The following is a 20,963-nucleotide window of genomic DNA, read 5'->3' on the forward strand; positions in this document are numbered from 1 at the left end:
GCAGGGCCCACACTGCACGGTGGTTTCTCTCTGGAAAGGCTCTGCTCAGGGACGGGGCCGTGCATCTCCACGGGTGGACTGCGAAGCATTCGGGATAAACGTGCCGCACGGGTTCAGCTGCGTGAGGTCTCCTATCTCACGTCTCGTCGCAGAAAGTAGTTTGGGGGAAAGTCTACCAGGTCCCGCTGTGGCCATGCCTGTGGGACAAGCGGAGTTTATTCCCTACCGCTTTTTATTTAGGTGAGTTTTAAATAACTCCAAACGGCTTCCCTGGGGGAGCCATCCCACAGCCGAACAGATTTCTGCACTAAGCACTTTTTCCTGGTGTTCAGCCTAAATTTTTCTTTTGCTCTGTTTTATCCCATTACTCTTTTGCTCTAAAATGTCTCAGGTAATTTAAATATGAAGTGGCTGTGGAATACATTTTGTGAAGCAGATTGTTACTTGATGAGGGTGTGATTGTGCACGGTAAGACACTGCGGCAGGGGGGTGTCGGGGGGCGCTGAGCTGCAGGAAGGCTGCAGGAATGTGGGTGCTGCTGGGCCTGACCAAGGGGGCAAAGTGACTCGGGTCCTGCCCTGTCCCTGCAGAACGAAACGTTTGGAGAATAAAAAAGGGGCAGCTGGAGGCGAATCTTCCCAGGAATCGCATTGCTTTTAAAATTAGGTTTAAAGGGAGGGGAGAGAAGGGGGAGATGGAAGCGGAGAGGCTGGAGTGCACGTGCAGGGAGGGAGCAGTGGGGATGGGCTGATGCTGGTCGGAAGGGGCATGTGGGGTTTGGGCAGAGGAGGCACTGGCATGCGGGTGCACGTGTTGCTGCAGCACGAGGCAAACCCTAGGCCCTCATGCACAGAGCACGTCCAAGGGGCGATGCCCTTTCTCCTCCCACAGCCACGCGCGACCACCCTGGAGAAGCGCCAGGTCTGCTGGAGACCCCTCGGCTCCCACGGGAGCCTCCTGCGGCTCGTTTCGGTCCTGGGAGCTGCAGAGCAGGAGCCGAAGCTCCCCGGTACTTGTGACACCCGGTGACACCCAATACGCCCGCCAGCTGTCCCTGCTCAGGACATCAAAGGCAGCGAGACCAGCCCTTCGCTGCCAGAGCAGGGGAGCGCGGGCCAAGCCCCGCGTCGCGCCTTTGTATCCGCAGCGCAGCCCGGCGCAGCGCTCCCGCTGCGTGCCTGCCTCTGGGTCTGCTCTCCGTGTGTGTTTGTGTGTCTGTGCCACGGAGGAATGCCTCTTACAGCTGGGCCCGGGTCTGGGCCGCATGTGTATTTATATTTGCCCCCCACGCTTGTGTGCACATACGTGCCCTTGGCATGGGATCTTATAAGCGCTGCTTTCCCTGATGGATGGCATGTGAATCCTTCTGACAGGTGGGGGGCTCGGTCCAGCGCAGCGTGAGCCCTCTGATCGCTCGCTGCCGTGGCAAAGTGTGCGAATTTTGGCTAGCAGGTGTGCCCGAGCTGTGCACCCTCTCACCATGCACACACTTGCCATACACACATGCTCCTTGCACGCACGCTCGGCGCACCCACGCTCCACGCACGCCCTGTCCCTTTTGCCCTTCCCCATGTGAGTGCAGCAGGGCTTCAGCTCTTCCTTTGTTTCAGCATTTCACCCCACAGTTTCGATTCGGGGCCCTCTGTGTCTCCGGGGAGAAGCAGAAAGGCAGGAAAAAGGGAAGGGAGAGTTGAATTACCGCCGCTCCCGGGGGTGACAGGCAGGGATGGGCAAGGCAACAGCTTCCTGGCAACTTCTCTCCCTCTCCCAGCTACTTGTCAAAACACAAGGAGATCTCACAAAGCCTGGGATTTTTGGAGAAGGATGGGGTGTCGTTGCCTCCACTGCACCTGCCCAGCTAATGTTCTTCCTGGCAACTGCTAAAAATCCTTGCCTCCGCCCGCTCCAAAATAGCAAGCCCTTCCTCCTGCTGCCTGCGCCGCTCGTGGCCGTCTGATTTCACTGGTTTCACTGGTTGCCAGTAGTCACCAGCACAGACGAGGTTAGGAACCATTTCTCAGTGGGTTTAGTGGCTTTCATTTCTTAACAATCAATTCTGAGGAATCAGCTTTGTTTGGCATCACAGATTTCCTTGCTTGGTCCGGGTTGGAAAAGCGGGATTTTGTGTCTGAGTGACTGTAAAGGGTGGGTGCCCTCCATGGTAAGGGTGACCCTGGAAGGGTGCTCTGCTGTTCTCACAGCCGGGCGTCCATCCCTCCATACCAGCAGGCTGCAATGAGCAAAACCTCTCCCTGAGCCCCGGTACCTTTCCCATGCCAGAAGTATTTGGTTTTCCCCGTGTCCATTGTCCACTGAGAAATTCCAACAGGGGAAGAAATGATAAAAACATGAAGTTAAACTGGATATTTGCACAGCATTTAAGCATACAGCTATACTGGTGTGTCAGGTATGTACATACCATTTTAATCCATGATAAAGAGGCACTGGCTGACCTTTGGATGCTTGTTGTTGACATTGCCTATCTTAAACTTGTAAAGAGTACCCACAACAGCCGGCGCTTGCGCTGCTCGGGGCGCTCGCCCCACTTGCACGGCTTTGTTTTCCCCCATTCTCAGGATGCACCGACACTGATTAGCACCAAACTGGTCCCCACTGGTCTGGTCTGGGGTGAGGGAGACCTCAGAGATGCAGAGACGACACAGCATGCCAGGGTTCTTCGCAAACAGACCCCGTGCCTTGTTCCCCTTGAGACAACCCGCATGAAATGCCGAGCGCAAAGCGCCTTTGTGCGCTAGAGGTCTGCACCTGGGGGAACTGCCAGAGCCGTTGGCCAGGGGGGCACAGCGGTGGCTCCGTGGTGTGGGTGCCGTGCCAGACCCCGTGTGCGTGGCTGAGGGGCTCCGGGAGGGAGGTGGGTGCCGGAGCCCAGTGCGGGGGGTGAGGAGCTTCCCGAGCCGTTCTGCCTCGTCCCCTCCCGGTCCACCGCGGTCCCGTTGGCGCGAGGGAGGCGTGGAAACGCCGTCCTCCAGCTTCTGAATTCCTCGGCTCCCCATCTCCCACCTGAGCCGGAGCGCTGTGAGAGCAGGCGTCGCCATGGCAACCAATCGTGATGTCATCTGCAGAGATTTTTGGGCAGGGGCGCGCAGGGATGCCCGCCAGTTGGCCGGGCCGGGGGCATCGCGGCTGCAGCGCCCCGTGCCACCGCCCCGCCGGGGACGTGCCAGCTCCCTGCCTGGCGCTTGGCTTCCCGACGGGAAGCAGCGATGGGAGGCGCAGGAGGGAAGTCACCGACGCTCTAATGCGGTTCTCAATTCCCCAGCCAGCTTGCTTGGAATAATTACCGTTGTTGCAATATAATTCATTACGGTAGGCTCTAAATCCTCCCACCTAAAATGAAAATATTTTTTTTCCTCCTTCCTTCAGGTTTTTTGTCTCTTTTGAATTAAGGTGTCATTGGAAAAGCAATTGATAGACTCATTCATTTAGCCTAAATCAAACTGACATTGTCTTCAGGACTCTAACTCCCTGTAAAATGCCCGGCATAACCTAATTTAAGCAGCCAGGGAACGGCTCGGACAAGGCCGTGCTGCAGACTCGCGCTCTCAGGAAAGCATCTGCACAGCTTCAATTTAACAACACATTTCATTCCAGATTTTAATTTCTTTTTAAACACAGAAACCTAATAAAGCTCGATCCAAATCTGATGGCAATGTTGTGCCATGTGAGGTGCTGGAGGAAAAAAAAGCTCAAGTAGCCAAATGAGAAACAAGTAATGGGGTTGAGTGCATTTGAGGTTGTTGTGAACCAAGGGATTTTTAAATTGTGTTAACAGAAAATGATGCAACTTCGGAGTTTTTAAAGGATGTTTGGAGTAGAAAGTAAACTGGCTGTGGTGAAGGGTCTCACGTTCAATCCCAGGTGCATTTCTGAATATTGAATTGTTAAGGTTGGAGAAGACCTCCAAGATCATCCGGTCCAACCGCCCAATGCGGGTTCCTTTCAGATTTCTCATTGATGAAGTCACCTCACACCTCGAGACACAGCTAAAACATGCAGCCCCGAGGCTTAGGAAGTGTGGACCGAAGGAAAAAGAAGAGCAGTCGGACAGGGGAGATCAGGCTGGTGAATTCTCCCTGTGCAGACAAACCTCTTGTTGCACAGGCAGCGTGTTCCGCACTGGGGGGCAATTCCATATATTGGGGCAATACCTCATTTTGGGGCAATTCTGCATTTTGGGGCAATTCCGCATTTTGTGGTCAATTCCTCATTTTGGGAGCAATTACTCACTTTGTGGGGAACTCCGCATTTTGGAGCAATTCCGCATTTTGGGGGCAATTCCTCATTTTGGGGGCAACTCCTCATTTTGGGGGGGAACTCCTCATTTTGGGATCAATTCCTTATTTTAGTCCAATTCCTCATTTTGGGGGCAATTCCTCATTTTGGGGGCAATTCCGCATTTTGGGATCAATCCCTCATTTTGGGGCAATTCTGCATTTTGGGGCAATTCCGCATTTTGTGGTCAATTCCCCATTTTGGGATCAATTACTCATTTTGGGGGGAACTCCGCATTTTGGGGGCAACTCCTCATTTTGGGGGGAACTCCTCATTTTGGGATCAATTCCTTATTTTAGTCCAATTCCTCATTTTGGGGGCAATTCTGCATTTTGGGGGGAACTCCGCATTTTGGGGGCAATTCCTCATTTTGGGGGCAACTCCTCATTTTGGGGGGAACTCCTCATTTTGGGATCAATTCCTCATTTTGGTCCAATTCCTCATTTTGGGGGCAATCCCTCATTTTGGTGCAATTCTTCATTTTGGTCCAATTCCTTATTTTGGGGGCAATTCTGCATTTTGGGGGGAACTCCGCATTTTGGGGTCAATCCCTCATTTTGGGATCAATCCCTCACTTTGGGGCAATCCCTCACTTTGGGATCAGTCCCTCACTTTGGGATCAGTCCCGCAGTTTGGGAACAGCCCCGACCCCCGCCGCGGTGCCGTCCCGAGGGGCGTGGGAAAGGCCGGCAAATCTCGGCGCCGCACTCGGGGCCAATCAGCGGGCGGTGCGCGGCCGCCAGGGGGCGCCATTGGACCGCGGCTGAGCCCGGGGGCGGGGCGGGGGGGACGGGGACGGGGCCGGGCCGTCGGGGCGCCGCCGCCCGGCGGCGCCCCGACGGCCCGGCCCCGTCCCCGTCCCCCCCGCCCCGCCCGCTTCGTCTGGGGGCGGGGGGAGCACCGGGGGCCCGATCCCTTTAAGAACCGACGGGGGGGGCGGGGAGGGGCGTGCCGGCGGCTCGAAGGCCCCGTCGGGGCGCTCGGCGATTGGCCGCGCCGCCTCGGGTTGGCCGCGCCGCTGCCTGCCGGGGGGAGTAGAGGGGCGGCGCGGCGGGCGGCGGCGCTGTGCGAGCCGGGACGCCGGAGGGGACGGCACGGAAGGGAACGAACGGCGCGGAGAGCGGCGGGGCCGGGCCGGCACGGAGCGCGGAGGAGCGGAGCCGCCGTCGGGGCGCTGCCCGCGGGCGGCGCGGCGCCGATGCGGGGCTGAGGAGCGGAGCCGCCCCCGCGGCATGGGCGCCTGACGCCCGGTGCCGTCCCGCCGCCGAGGGACGATGGCGCGGCCCCGCGGCGGGCGGTGGCTGCTGGGCGTGCTGCTCGCCCTGTGCCGCCTGGCCGCGCCGCTCGCCAAGAGCCTGGAGCCCGTCTCCTGGAGCGCCGGCAACCCCAAGTACGTGCGGCACGGGGGCGCGGGGGGTGCGGGGGGGCGCCCGCCTCGCCCTTCCCCCGGTGGCAAAAAAAAAAAAAAAAGAGGCAAAGCGAGAGAGAAAAAAAAAAAATATATATATATATTTAGAAAATATCGCCCCGCGCTCTCTGGCCTCGGAAGCGGAGCGGCCGGGGGAGCCGCGAAGAGCGCCCGCCGCGTGCGGACCTGCCGCCGGCCGCGCCTCGGACGCCGGAGCCGCCCGGGAGCTGGCGGCGGCTTTCTACGGACGGAGAGAAATAGAAATATCCCCGCTTGGAATACAGAGCCCGCGGAGCGCTGCACAAGCGCAGAGCTCGAGCCGGTGGTGGTTTGCTCGTTTCCAGCCGCGCAGCACGCTTGGCTGCTGCCCGAGCGTGTGGTGGCTTTTTTAATTTTTTTTTTTTTCTTTCTTCTTTTTTTTTTTTTTTGTCCGGAATCTGGGGAGCGTGTCGCGTCCCGCCTGGAGGCAGCCCGGCGGCACCGAGAGCGTCCCGCAGCCGCCGCTCCTCGCCTGCGGCCGCCGCGCTCCGCACCCGCTCCGCACCCGCTCCGCACCCGCTGGGCGCCGGCAGGGACCCGCCGCCGGCTCCTTCGCCGCCCCCTTCCCACCCCGGGCTCGGCTTCGCGCTCGCGTTTCGGTGTGCCGAAGGCTGCGGCTATATTCGGCTGCCTGCTATTTTTTTCTTTTTTTTTTTTTTTTTTCCCTCCCCGTGGCTCCCCTGTTATAAATAGGCAGCTGCGGAATGCCGCCGGCGGGCGGTAGGTGCGGGGCTGGGAGCGGGCCGAGCCCCCCGGCCTGGCGGCCGCGGACGCCCCCGGAGCTGGGGGGGGGCCGGGGGGGGCTCTGCCCGCCGCGGGGGCGGAGCGGCGGGGCTCGGTTTTTGGGGCCCGGCAGGGCGGGGGCGGCGGGGCTCGGTGCCCCGGGGGGGTCCCTGCCCCCCCCCCCCCCCCCGTCGGAGCGGGCGGCCCTGCAGAGCCTCGGAAACGGCGCTTTTGGCCCCAAATGCAGGTGCGTGGGGGGGCGAAGGGAGAGGCGCTTCCCTCCCCCCCCCCCGGCCGGGGGCGGCTGTGTTTGGGGGGCGGCGGAGCGGGGGGGGGCGCGGGGGGCTTCCAGCGCTCGCTGCCGCCTCCCCCAGCCCCTGCCCGCTGCGCTCGGGGCTTAAAACCGCGGACAATGAGCGTCGCCCTTCCAGCATGCCTGGAATAAAGAGTGAGGAAAAGCTTTAAAAGATGTTTAAGCGCTCGACATGGTTACTAATGACCTATCGATGTTTTGGGCCCGATTGTATCAGGATGTTTTTGGTAGCCCTCTTGCTGGGCTTTATCTTGTAAATCGCGGGCTGTTTGTTTATCTTAGCCCCTTCTCTTCTTAGTTTAAAAAAAAAAAAAAGTCCAGCTTTTTATCTTGATTTCCCACCCCCACCGCATTTCTCAAGAACAAAAAGAAAAGTTCTTGAGAGCTGGAGAAAACTGACACGGTTTGGGAGCCCTCTCCAGTTGGACACTTAAGCGAAAACCAAACATTTATCTTTTTTTGGGTGTGTGTGTGTGGGGCAACTTCGCTGCGCATAAACTCCTGAATTCAGTGTGTTGGAAAGGCTGCGAAGAGATCTCTGGTGGTTTTAAGAACTGCAATAAGTAAATTCTCCTACTTGGATTTTTTTTTTCCTCCCTTTTGAAGATTTGCCTGTTAGCTCGAAGCAAAAAGCAAAGGAACTTTTACCCTTAGGAATTGATCTTTTGTGTTTATAAGTCTGCTATGTCAGCACGAAGGGCTGGGGGGGCGGGGAGCGAGGAGAAAGCAAATTGGTTCCAGAAACCGCCACCTTCTTATTTCAAGAAGGGCAGTTGGAGATAGAAATCTCTTTGAGTTTGTTGCGTTAGCTTGAGCAACGTGCAGGTAGATGCATGTGAAGCCGGGCAGCGAGGGGAGGCCGTTCCTTCCCCGCGTCGTGCGCTTGGCAATTGCGTCGTCTTTGCCCAGAGCAGGGCGAGAATTCCCGGGGCCGCTTGGCACGGCCGATCCCAGCGGCCGGGGGTGCCGCCGCGCTGCTGGTGCTCACCCGCAGCTGGGAAGCTTGCCCCTGCTCGAGCGAGCCTGGTTTATTGGCGTTTGCATTTATTAAATTGTCAAGGCCTGGAAAGTTGGGAGGCGTCCTTGGCAGTAACGACCCCGCTGGTGTGGAGCGCGGCTCCGCTCGGGGCTGGATGCGGGGGAGCTTTTCCGATCCCTCCGCAGGGGCCTGCGAGCTGCCCGCCGCTGTCCCCGCGCGAAGCCCCGGGCCCGGTGGCCTCGCGGGTGTCCCCGTGGCAGGGTGGCAGTGGAGCTGCGGGTGTCGGTGACCCGTTCGCTCCCTGCGTTCTCGCTGGGTTTGCAGCGGGGTGGCTGCGCCCCGGAGCTGCGGGCGGCTGTGGGGCGTCGTGCTCGCTGCAGCGTGGGGCTGCGCGGCTCGGTCTGGGGGCAGCCCCGCTGCTGTAGCACCCACCCGTGGGGGCACCGCCTGGTTTGTCACCGCGGTGGTGGCAGGAGGAGGTGGAAGGGCCCGAAATGGCAGCGCAGCCGCCCAGAAACGGCTCTGCGGGTGCTGTGGCCGGGGCAGGATGGGTTCTGCAGAGGGTGTCCCAGTGAGCGTCGTGCTAGGCGAGGAAGGCCAGGCGTCTTAGGTGAGCAGAGGCTCCGGGAGGCGGCGGGGCGCCGGTGCCTGCCGTGGGGCCTTGGTTCCTCACCCGCCCGCTGCGTCTGGAGCTCCGGCTGGGCCGCGGTGCCTCGCGCCCTCCGTCCACGTTTGCTCGTGTTGGGGCTGGTTCCCGTTCCAGATTACCCAACGCCCCTCAAACTTCCCTCTCTTTCCTTCTCTCTTCTTTTTCCTCGCTTCTTTATGCCTTCGTGCTCCTCCTCGGGTTTCTGCAGGGCGCGCGGAATGAGGCAGGACCTCTTCAGAGCCGCTCTTGCCAGCGAACACAATCGAGCGAGCACGTTTCTGAGAAATGGCCTGGGAAGCGTGCGCCGCGAGTAGCCCCGTGCCGGAAACCCACGCTCTTTGTTCGGCTGGGATTACTTTCCCTGGCCCGGAAAACATTACAAAACCCCTGCGTGTGCTCTGGGGTGCTTTGGGCTCTCCAGAGCCTGTTCGTGGTGCCTGGGGAGAGCCCCAGCCCGCCTTTGTCGGCTCTGCCCGGCCGCGGCACCGGGGTGCCTGCCTGTTTTCGGAGTAAAGAGAGCTAAAGCCTTCAAAAATAACACCGTTAAGTGGAATTTTCCAGCAGACACAAGGAAAAAGTGTCGTGCGCTGGACCGCTCGGCCTTGATAGTGTCACTGTAAATAATGAAAATATTTTTCTGCCCTTTTCTTCTCTGGGCTGCTGCTCCTGTGAAGTGTGAGTGTGGGACTCCGTCGGTGTGTCACGGGCAGGTTTCTGATCTGATGTTTGTTATTAAGGGGCACTGATAACACGTCTGATACCAAGAGCAATTTCCTAACGTTCTTAAATGAGTTAGGAATATCTTAATCGTTAGCACTGCACTCGGTGCCGGGGAAAATGCTTTCCTTCTGCTTCTGGGTGCTCGTTCAAAAGCCAGAAGTGGATCGTGACTGCTTTTGTGTTGTGAATAACTCTGTGTCTTTAAAGGGGGGGGGGGAAGGAAAGAAAAACAGGCCCAGAAATGCTTTCGCAGGATAAAAGGTTACAATTTTCGCAAACCTATGCTTGGGACAAGTTTAGGCTCAATTAGATCCCCTTTGAGCGAGCTTTCCTTGGGATGTGAGCAGAGCCTCTTTAAGGGGTCTCAGCGAACCAATATGGTTTTAATTTTATTCCATCATGTCTGAAGGGGGCTTTTTGAAAACCATTCTCTGCGTTTATGGGAGGGGGGAGCTGAAGTGTGGTTTCAATGATTTAATCGGCCCTTTTGCTACTTAGCAGTTAGCGTTCGGGGTTGTTGGTTGGAGCTCGCTATTGTTAAACAACCTGGAATTGCACAGAAATTCTGACTAAATCTTTTCTGAAATCCCCCGACTATAATTCTGGAGAAATATTGACCCTGGTGGGCTCCTGTGCTGAACGTTAAAAGGAAGCATTCCTAATAAAATATGGTTTGGAAAATTCATTTCAGGCTGGAATTCGCCTTTCCAGAAAGCATTTTAATAAGGAGGTGGGGGAAATGGGACACATCATCCATGGAGCTTTTAAGAATCGGTCATTGCAGCTCTGCTTTTCTCTCTTTCTCTCATATAAATTTTACTCAGATCTGCTCACTTGCTGGCTCTGCGGAGCCATCGAGCAACTTTCTAAAAAACAAAACAAATGCATTTAAAAAATAAAAAAGTAAGCGGGGTGGGGAGGAAAAAAAAATCCAGACGCAGACAAAAGTCTAATCCTTTGTGGTATTTTTATTCTGTCTTTAATGACATTATGGTGTCCTATTGAATTCTGTGAGCATTGAGTTTGAAGCCTGGTGTATCTTTGCTTTTTTTAATGCCTTTTATGAGGGACAAAGTGCTTGCGGGAAAGCTGTTTTCGCTGGGAAGAGTTGGCCTGGAGCTTTGCATCAGTGGGCTAACACTTGTCGGAGCAGATGTAATTTAATTACCGTACTAGTGGGCGCATGAGGCGCTCCGCAGTGTAAGGAGTTGGGAAATATTGAAAACACGCTGCTTATTTTTAATTAAAAAACGTGTTTGGCTCGTGGTGCCGCCGGGGACGTTGTCCTTGTGGGGAGAACGGGGCCGGGCGCTGCGGCCCTGGCCCCTGGCTCGTGGGGTCCGGGGCATCCAGATGGCCGCGTAACCGATCTTATGGCGTGCGTGCACCTTCGCCTGCTGCATCCGAGGGGCTTTGCCTAATCTCCGAAGACTGGTTTGGATTAAGCAAGCCTGGACAGTCTGAATCCGGCTTCATGTTTCCCTCTGGAACGAAGGAGCCCCTTCCGAGCGTGCCAGGAGGTCGTGGCAGGGGACCCGCGCCCTGGGTGCCGCCGCGAGGGTCCTCGGGGCGCAGCTCCCCTTCTGCTCCCTCCTGGGGGAAGGGGGCACCCGGGGCTGCCTGCGTGTCTCTCGGGAATGGCTTCATTAACTTAAATTAAAAAAAAAAAAAAAGTGAACGCCGAGCTGCGGCTATTGCAGTAGCTGGGTAAATACCACTGGATTCTATAAAATGGTTTTAACTGCTTCCTTTAAAAGGCAAAAAAGAGCCGTGATGGGGTGGCTGATTGATTGTAAAAGGAGCCGTAGCTTTCTCCAGAGCAAAACAGCTGCTGCAGTTCCTTGGAGCTGTGTCGGGAGCGGCGACAGAGCTGGGGCTTTTGTATGGCTCCTGCACGGGGCTCGGCCGGGCAGCTCCTGGGCCTGGCGTCAGTGTCTCCTAGCTGTAAGCTGCCCGTGGGTCCCCCGCAGCAGAGCCGTGCCGTTCCCCTCGTCCTCGCCTGGCACAGGTTCGCTGCGGGGCTGGGGTCCCCTCCGGGCAGCCCCTGGGGGCGCAGAGGGCGCTGGAGCTGCGCAGCCCTTTGCGGGGCACGCATCGGGAGGTGTTCCCCGGGAACTGGTGGCTCGCCAGTGGGACCGACCCCGTGTTCTGTGTGGGATCCCCGGCCTCGCGCGCCCCGTGGCCCCGCCGCCCGGCTCCGTCCCGCTGGCGGCACCCCCCCGTCGCAGCAGCAGCGGCATCGCTGCTCGGAAGCCAATCTGCCCGAGGAGCGCCGGAGTCCGGTGGGAAAACATCTTGTAGCGATCAGTAGCACATGCTACTTGGAGTCTGGCAGCCGAAACAGGGTGGGGAGAAACAAAGCTGAAATCCATTCTGTGTCTAATTAATGATTGCTTGTATCAGGAGAGCAGGAGGAGGACTCCGGGCTCGGCGCTATCGCGGCGTCGCATCTGGGCAGGAATGTGGCGCTGGTGCGGGGCTTTTGTTGTGCTCGGCGGTGGAGAGCCGGGCTCCTTTTTGCTGCTTTCTGCTGCTTTTTACGTTTCCCTTCCCATTCCCCGCTTCGGGCGGTTGCTGTAACAGGGAAGGCGCCTCCTCAGCATCCCCCTGGGAGCAGGAGGTGTCGCGTTGTGCCGGGCTGGTGCCACCCCTCCTGTTCTCGGGGGCTGTGAGGCCGAGCGTGGGCAGCACACCAAGCATCCTCCGAGGAGGCTTTTCCTGCCACTCACGTGCTGTCCCCAGTTTAGCCCCAGTGCTCAGCCAGTAGCTATACTGGAGAGGCAGGGCCCTGTCCCTGCTTGGAGGGTCCCGATGCCGGGCTCTGGGTAGCACCGTGCATGGTACCGGGGGTGCAGCAGCGGGATGCCCGTGCTTTTGAGGCTTTTTCAGCTCTTCCAGTCCATCCAGGCTCGGTCCAAGATGCGTTGGACAAGCTGGGCTAAACCTGCTGGGCTGGGCTGGATGGGTGCGTGGCGCAGGGAGGTGCCTGGGGGGCATCCCAGGCTCTGCTCACTGCCCACTCTGCAGCAAGGGGCAGTTTCGGGGGGGGTTTGCTCGTGCTGGTGTTGGCGTGCCCTGGGTCTGAGCGCGTGGCAGCTCTCCCCGTGGGTGCCCCCGCGCGGGGTCTGGCACCGCTCAGGTGCCGCCGTGGCAGAGCTGCTCGGGCTGAGCGGAGCAGCTGCACTGCAGCCGTGCCAGCGATTTTAACCCCGGCTTGGCTGCTCTGCAATACCCCTTACGGGCTGCAGCCCGTCCCAGGTGGGCTGCCTGCCCTGAGCCCGTGGGTTTTGCTGCTGGGGAGGGGGCAGGTGAGGGGGGCCTGGGCTGCGCTCAGGGAGAGGCGGGGAGGCACGGGCTGGAGGCGCAGCAGGTGACGGCTGTTCTGCTACGATGGGCTGGTGGCACGCCTCCCAGATGCCTTTTTCCCCCAAGTCTAAGTTGTCCTTTCCTGTTTTTCCTGGATCTGAAGTTCGGCCTTTGTGGTTTTGTTAGTGTTGTGACATTTGGGTGTGAGTGAAGGAGAGGCCAGACCCCGGATGTGTCCGTCTGTGAACTTCCCTCGGTGCCCTCCAGACAGCCCGGGACCGGTGTCCAGCAGGGCACGGAGGTGCGCAGGGACAGCCCCACGCCTGGCACCGGGGCAGGGCTCTGGGAGGGCTTCGCCTGGCTCCGCACGGAGCAGCAAATGTCTGCCATCCTGCTCGGTGCGTGGCGGTACCCGCTGTAATTGGCGGTGCTGTGCCCCGGGAGGGGCTGGGCAGCGCCTGGAGCCTCGCTGTTAGCCCAGCTCACGTGGGCAGCTCGCTGGTGCTGGCAGCGCGATGTCTGAGGGGTGCTCCTCGTGTCCCCAGCCTGGGCCTGCCTTTAGGTGGAGGGTTAGAAAGGCAGGGGGTTAGGAAGCGCCGTCCTGGTCCCTGTCTGCACCCAGAGAGGTGCCCTCCCTGGGGAGAAGGGTCCAGGCGAGGTTGGGGGCTCCCAAGCCCTGTGTCCCTCCCGGCCACCCCGAGCAGCGAGGGGACACCAGTGTCCTTTCCCTGCGCTGGGCAGCAGCCGCCCCGCTCGCAGCAGGGACGTGGCTTTTGGTGTGTGGCAGCGTCCGGGTGCGTGCCGCGGGGAAGCAACGCGTGCTCGTGCTGCTCATCGGTACCGATACACCGCTAACAATGATCGCCGAACGCGGGCGGCTTTTCCTTCCCGCTGAGGCTGAGGGGCGGCTGCACCGCTGCGCACACCTCGGTGGCAGAGGCGAGGCAAGGATTCGGTGCCCCTTTCCCCGTGCCGCCCGCGTTAGCACCGTGGAGGGTCCCGCGCGCGGCCGGCCTGGTGCGTGCCGGGCTGGCGGCACGGGCGGCGGGCGCTCCGGGTGCTCCGGGTTCCTTTGTCTGGCCTCGCTGTAGTAACGCGGCCGAACGCGAGGGGGAGGTCTGGGGGCCCCCCCGGGAATCCAGCCCCTTCCCCACCTGGCTTCGAGGGGCCGCACAGCTTACGTCCATCCCCCTCGGAAAGGGGTGACGGCGTGCGGGTGCCTCCGGCGCGCGGGGTTTGGGCGGGTGGCAGCGGGGCTGGGGCTGCCCCAGTGCCGGGGGGGGGCCGCGGGCAGGCGGGGGGGCTGCCGGCACAGCCCTCTGCAGCCGCCCGGGCGGCATATGGAAAGGATCTGGGTGTAATATCCCGAGCTGCAGAACAGCTTTGCTGAAGAGGCCACTTCAGCAGGGGACGCGGTGCGGTTAGTCCTCCCGGCTGACACATCCCAGGCCTTCCTCAGACTTGAAAGAGCTCGAGCTCGCCTTTGAATCCGAGGATTTATAGCCCTTTTAGGCCTCTCCAATAAAAGCACGGCTCCCTTCTCAGACAGAGCCCACCGTCTCCCTCCTCCGGGCTCATTATCCCGGGGATTTGTGTTGCTTGCTCTCCCGTCCTCTCGCTCTCTTGTTCGCTACCGCTGCTTTCTTCAGATGTGCGGCCGAGGACTTCAGAACATAAAAGCGGAGCCAGCGCGAGCCGGGGGAGCTGGGGGTCCCGGCCACGCTGCCAGGACGTGTACCCGGCCGGCTCTGCCAGGGGCTCCGGCGGCCGCGGCTCCGTGCCCAGCGCGGCACGGGGAGGGGTTCTTGCTGCCGGATGGCTTCTCCCTGCCTGGAGGATGCCGGGGGCTCGGCTCCACGGGGGCCGTGGCCGCAGCGGGTCCGGCGGTCGCAGGATCCGGGCGAGCGTCGGGCGCGCCCCATGCGTCCACCGCCGTCTGCGTCGTCTCGACACATGCGGGCACTTAAGCATCCTCAGCCCCACAGATCATGTCTGTTTTATACAGGCACGTCAAGCCTCTAACTGTTTAAAGAGAGGCTTAGGAAGGAGTCCAGAGAAACGACATAATAATTATTGTATTACAAATTGTTTCCTTTAATGGGCCCTGTCGGATTGCTCAGTCTGCTAAACACATTGTGCCCTCCCCCAGCCCCCAGCCCGGCCGGCCCGCACCTCGGCAGGCTTTTTCCACTCCCGCAGCCTTTGCTTACAAACCAAGCCCCTCTGGAAAATTCCTGCAGCCTCGGACTGGCAGGCAGGGGCTGGGGGCTGCTCGAGCTGAGGGGGCTCAGGGCTGTGAGACGAGGAGAGGAGGGGTGCCACTGTCCTTGGAGCTGGGTCCCCAGCACGGGTCCGCTTCCTACAGGGTTGGGGTGGCTCCTGTCCCTTTCTCTGGCAGCTGCGCTTTGTGTCTGAAGGGCTTTGGGGCTGGTGGTACCTCTTTCAGACGCTTTGCTGAGCCCGGGATGCTCCCAGCCTTCTTGCTCTCTCCTCCCGTGTGCCTGGGGCGGGTGCGGTGCCCTCGCCGTGAGCCTGCCTGGGTGTCCCTGCGTGTCCCCGAGCAGCCCTCCGGCCGAGCTGCCGCTGCTCCCGCTTCCTCCCGCAGGCACAGCAGGCCCAGGGCGATGCCAGCAGCCTCGCCGCCGTGCGCTCAGGGGGTGGCTGCCACCCGTGTCCCCTCCCGCGGCCGCCGCTGCCGGCCCTGCAGAGCCCCCCAGCCCTCCCCGTCGGGGCGCGGGACGGCCCCAGCTGGCTCCCGGTGCTCCCCCTCCCCGGGCTGTGGTGTGTAAGGAGAGGAGCCGCGCGCGGCAGCGCGAATTTTTTCGCTGCCCCCAAAGAATCAGTGCGCTGGAATTAAGCAGCAGGTTACATTTCTTCAGCGCGGAGCAGCAAATATGTTTTAAATTTGGCAGCCGGCAGCGAAGAGCGGGTGGGAGAAATTTTCCAGGTATTGCGTTACACTTTCCCCTAAAAGGGCTCTGCTTTGGCGCTTGGGATTAAAGGGAGGGGGGCAGCCCTCGGCGCGGGGAGGGGGATGTGGCCCTCCGTGGCCAGGGCTGGGGGCAGCAGTGGCTGTGTCCCTGGGGGCCACCTCGTGCGCCGTGCGTCCCGGTGTGCCGGGGGGGCCCGCGGCATGCCGGCCAGGCTGACTCACGGCCCGCCGGGCCCGGGGAGCTCTGCGGGGGCCGGCCGGGATTAATTCTGGGCTTCCTCCCTCTGGGCGCGATGGGAAATTTCCACCTGGCGCTGCCTCCCCGCGCGGGCACCGCCCGGTTTCTCTGGCTTGCCCGGTGTTGTGATTTATCCTAATCTCCCGCTCTGATGTATTTAATAAACACTTCATGCAAGAGCGAGCCTGGAATTCACTCCGAGCACAGAACTGGGGCTTGGCCAATTAGTCAATTATTTCAGAATAAGATTTTTTTTTAAGAAAACATGAAAAAAAACCTGTCCTGAGGTGGGAGGGGAAGGCCTGGCCGATGCATCAGCGAGCAGCCCCTCTCCTGCGGGAGGCGTGGGGGCCGGAGCGCGGCGAGCTCGTGTTGCTGACTCGAACCCCGAGCAAGCCCGGGTCCAGCCCCTGTGTCTGCCGCGTGGCCCGGCCTTTGGGAAGTGCTGCGGCTGGCGGGGGGCTTCTGGCACCATGCTCTGGCCGCTAGAGCCCCGCTGCCCTGGCAAGACGGGGCGCTGCATCTTGCCTGTGCGGAGCAGGGCCTGGGGGCTTGGCTCTGGGCTTGGCTCCGGGCTCGCTGCGGTCCCCCAGCACCTGGCTGCCCCCTGCATTGTCCTTCGGCAGCCGTGCGTCACGGGCTGTCCCCTCCGGAGCTGGCAGCAGTGTGCCACATTGTTCCAGCCTCCCTCGCAGCAGCAGGAGGAGGAGATGCTCTGCTCCGAGGCGGGGCAGGGCCCCCCGGTGCTGTGGGCAGTGGGGGCTCGGAGCTCTGTGCCCCACATCGCTGCGGTGCCCAAAGCCCCGTCCTGGCCGGGGAGAGCGGGGGCCTGCTTGGCTTAAAGTTTCAGGAAGCGGCTCGGAGGTGCGAAGAGCTGAAGGCGGCTGGAATTTCCCCTTCAGCTGTGTTTGTTTTTAAGCTTGTATTATTCTTACTCGGCGTAAACTCTGCGGAGACACGTCCTGGGTGCGCGCCCCTGCCTGCGTGTCCGGAGTGGCGTGCGTGCCCACGCCGTGCTCCCCCCATGCTCCCCATGGTGGCTGTGGCTAATTGCTGGGCTCGGGGACAGCGACAGCCTGGCCAGGTGGCAGGGTCAGGGCTGGCAGAGGCACGGACAGGAGCGGGCATCGTGTGCCGAGCTGCCTCCCACCCCTCTGGAGCATGGATGCTTGCTCCTGCACCAGCACGGCGGCGTTCCCGAAGCTCTTGGGAGAGCGCTGATGCTGGTGCAGTTGGATAACTGGTTTTATTTGTTCTTTTTGCTCACCCAGATTTAAACAAAAGCTCATCGGTAGAGATAGGGGATGGAGGAAAGCTGTGGGATGCTGGAGCCACCCCTGCAGCGGTGGTGAAGGCAAGGAGAGGGGCACAACCCCGGCAGCTTTGGTGGCTGCGGGTGCTTGGGTTGGCACCCAGCACCCGGTGCACGAGGCAGCCTGCCCACCTTGGCTCTTGGGTTTTTTCGTCCCTGGATCAGCCAAGGAAACACCTCCAGGGCCGCTCCTTTGTGTGCGCCTTTGTGAAATTAAACTTTAGTCCCAAAGGGATGGGTAGGGAACGGCACCGGGGGCGGTGGTGGGAGCAGCCGGTGCCCTGAGCCCTCCCAGGGACCAGCTCTGGTGACGGTCCCGTGTGACAGGGACGGGCCCTGCACTGCTCCTGGGGTCGGGGGGGGGGACAGCGGCATGGGGGGGGGACAGCGAGTGAGGGGGGACAGCGAGTGAGGGGGGGTCCCATGCGAGTCCCTTCGGGAGGAGAGGTTCCGGGTAGCAGGGAGGTTTAACGCTTGGTTACGCTTTTGATCTTTGCCCTGACTTGGTTAGTGATGGGAGCTGCTTCCCTAATTACCCCCTGCGTGTAGGGCTGTTGGGGTTGTTTATGCTTATCCCATCTCTCTCAGGAAAAAATAATAAAAAACCTCCTGCCAGGGTGTGTGTAGGGTGGGGGAGAGCAGCGTGCTTTCCCATACAGCGCAGGAATCCTGGAGCACTGTTCATATAGCCCTGGGTGTTCCCACCCACGGCAGGCAGTTTCATGCTCCTTCGCCGGTTTCATAACATCCAGGAGAGGCACGAAAGTTTTCCAAAACCACCTCCCTTTGTTGTTCTGCTCCGAACAGAGGCGGGTGCCGGGTGCCCCCTGTCCGGCAGCGGGGCTGCCCGCCTTGGTTTGCGGGGGGACGTCCCCGCACCGCTCCTCGCTCCGTTCCTCCTCGCTTCGGAGCGGGGCACCCGTCGGTGCTGGGGGTGGCGGTGTGAGGAGCAGGGAAAGGAGGTGTTTGGTGGCAGCTGAGGGCTGCCTGTCCGGGGAGCAGCCCTTTGTCCCTTCCTTCTTTCTCCTTTCTGGGAGAAGCAAGGGTTGGGGGTGGAGGTGCGCAGGCCCTGCTGCGGAGCTGCCGGAGTTAATCCGTGCCCGCAAAGCAGTTCGAGATCTGTAGGACGTGGGGCTTGCAGGCAGGGCATGAGCGTGCTGTGGCTTCGTACCGGTGTGCGGGCAGAGCCGAGGAGCTCCCGCTTCCCCGTGGCAGGAGCCGTTCTCCTGCTGATGCCCCCCCGTGCGCCCTGGTCACCCCCGCGTCCTGCGCCCTGCGGGAGGGGTCCCACCCGCACCCCCCTTTGGGAAGCCGATGTCTCGCAGGGGCTCGGGGGAATCGTGCTCCCCGTTTATGGAAGATAAAGAGATCTGTTGATAGCACGAATGGTTTCCTTACGCAAGTATTGAGAGAGGGTGACAGATAGTGAAGTGGTGGGCTAATTGCTTCCAGATGCTCCCTCCCCGCGCCGGGACACCGGTGCCGTGTGTGTTCCTCCCTGCCAGCCTCGCCGAGCGCGGGACGCGGCCAAAAGCCGGGGCCGGCCCCAGCGGTCTCGAATGAACCGAAATGAATCACGTCGGGGTGGCTGCGGGTCCCCCCGCGGTGCCGGCGGCCGGGGCATCGCCGCGCTTTGGTGGGAGCGGGGGGCGGCTCGCGGGCTGCAGCTGAGCCTCTGCCGGTTACGTGAGCCCCCGAGCTGGGGCTTTCTGAAAAATGCGGAGCGCGGTGGGACTCGTGATGAAATGCAGAATTGGCAGCGCTCGCTCCATTGTGCTCCGCGGGCCGAGCTCCGAAACGAGCTCCGAAGCAGCCTGCCCTCCCCTTCTCCCGCGGCCCTGCGGCTCCCGTCGCCTCGGGCTGTTTGTGCTGCGGAGGCTGTGTTTTTTTGGCATCCGGGCTTTCGTGCGCAGAGCATCGGCGCTAGCAATAGTATTAATGATTATTTATTGGTTCTTAATGCCAAGTAATGTAAACATCTGGCTAATGCAGCGCAAATGTGCTGGTGCGGTGGGACGCGGGCTTATCTCCTGGCGTTCAGCACCGGGCTCGCAGCACTTCATGAATTACTCAAAGGAGGTGGCGTTGCCTTACAAATGGTGCCTTGTTTTGATAAACTTTCCTCAAGGTAGAGATTCCGAAACTGCTTCGCTGCTGACCTTCCTGTTAATTATTGCCGTGCGGCACCAGGGCCGTCAGGTGAAAGGGAGGCGTGGGGCGCTGCTAGCCGCTGCTCTCAGCCCAGGAAAATGCCTTCTCCCTCGCGCGCCTGTCCCTGCGCATCTATCGAGCTCCGCTGCGCTCCTTCCCCCCGCCTGGCGAAGAAGAGCCTCAGTTCCTACGACCTATTTTGAGGCAGTGGCTCTGACCTTGATTTACACCGGCAATAAGTATCGAGGCTGGGTTTTTTTGTTTTGGTTTTTTTTTCAGGCTAACTGTAATAAGGGTAAATGTAGCCTGATGATAAAGGTGCCGGGAAGAAGAGGGAGCAAAATGGCTCGCCTCGTGTTGCTGGCTGATGGGCGCAGGTTCTGCTGCTCCGCAGTTTCCCCTGCTTTTAGCCCTCGACAAAGCTTGGTGAGAAGGAGAAAGGAAAATGTGAACGGAGAGAAATTTACGACTCCCGTGCTTTCTCTAGTGCTTCTGAAGGTGAGAGTCGAGTCACTTTGCCATGTACAAGCTCAGCAAGTCCAGACCATCCCCAGAGAGTTTCTGAAGCCGTGCGGGGAGAAATAATGCTTGGGGTTAAAAATAGACACTTGACAATAGGAAGGAAGGGCTGAAAAAGCTCCGTGCTAAGGGAAGTGGACGGGAGCTGGGTGAAAGGCATCTGGATTACGCCGCGCTACTACAGCTTGGCTTTAATGATTTCAGACTGGAATTAAAGCTCGTTTGCACTTGTCCTAACCAGAAGCAGGTTTTGCTCTTAGGTTTGGATGTCAGTCAGCCCGGGGGAACTGCCCCTTTTTCTAAGGGTGTCCCCAAAGTTCCCTTTCCCTGCCACTCCCCTGTCGCTGGTGGATGCTGCGCCCGTCTCGCTGGGATGCGGAGCCTGGGGGGGTCTGACCTGGGAGAAGAAAGAAGTTAATTAAACCCTAATGAAGGAGGGCAGGTGGGAAACAGCTTCCGCTGCCAAACAGCAAAGAAAAATGCGGCACTGGAAGAAAACGCTCCAGCTCCTCTGCGTTTTTAACCCCTGATCTGGAGGGGGGGGGGACCCGAACCCAGCGCTGCCCACCCTGGGCACTTCGTTGCTGGCTGGGGTTTGCAGCGCTGCTGCCGGGCTGCGGCGGTGGCACCGGCTCGGGACAGCCCCCGGCAGCCCCAGCTCGGGGCCGGGAGCGTGCGGCCGCGCCGAGGGGAGGCGGAACGAGCGGCTCCGTGCAAGGTGCAGGGCTGCTGATTCCAACCCCGTTGCCCGGGGCTTTTGTTAAAGCTCATTAAAACCATCTGTGGCTGCCGGAGCCTGACCAGAAAGCCCGAGCGGCGACGGAGGCTGGGGCAGCTCGAGTCCCCCGGGCTGGGGACGCGGCCAGCGCCGTCCCCCCGGGGCGGCCGCCAACAGCGGGCACCCTCGTGCCCCGCTCGGATGCTGGAGCACAACCAGCAGCGATTCCGGCTTCTTGCTTAGTTTAAAGCTTCATTCTTCCTGTCCTGTTTCTTTAACTTTGGCAGCTTTCTTGGCCTTCTCTGCGGCACGAGATGCCGCGAATGCTGCGCGAACAATAGAGCTCAGAGGTGGGGTGGGAGGGTGGAAGGAGATGAAAGAGGAAAAGTAAAATTGAAGCATGTCTGGAAGTGCATTTTGATGTAAATGGGACTTTTTGATGGACTTTGAGAGACACCAGCAGAAAGGGCACTGGCCCCCTTCAGCGTGCAGAGCTCCGGGGCTCTTTATGTGGTCAGGAAAGGGCACTTTTTGATCACCAAGGCGCTTTGTCGGGTGCACCTACAATTACCCAATGTTCCTCCCGTCCTCATCGTTGCCCGTGTCCCAGCGAGCGGTGGCCCCACGTGCCCGGCAGGCGGGCAGAAATGGGATGGGGACGGT

The 20,963-nt window shown here is 60.2% G+C and overlaps 1 protein-coding gene across 1 annotated transcript in view; it reads left to right on the top strand.

Moving 5' to 3' along the window:
• The first annotated feature begins 5,355 nt into the window (after positions 1-5,355).
• Positions 5,356-20,963, top strand: part of EFNB1 (ephrin B1) — a 55,974-nt gene continuing 40,366 nt past the window's right edge. Inside the window, exon 1 of the mRNA XM_083796902.1 lies at positions 5,356-5,683. Within this exon, the coding sequence (XP_083653028.1) occupies positions 5,568-5,683 (116 nt within the window). The 5' untranslated portion in view covers positions 5,356-5,567. The remainder of the gene's footprint in view (positions 5,684-20,963) is intronic.

The sequence above is a fragment of the Anser anser genome (assembly GCF_964211835.1).
Source record: "Anser anser genome assembly, chromosome: 13".
NCBI lineage: Eukaryota > Metazoa > Chordata > Aves > Anseriformes > Anatidae > Anser > Anser anser.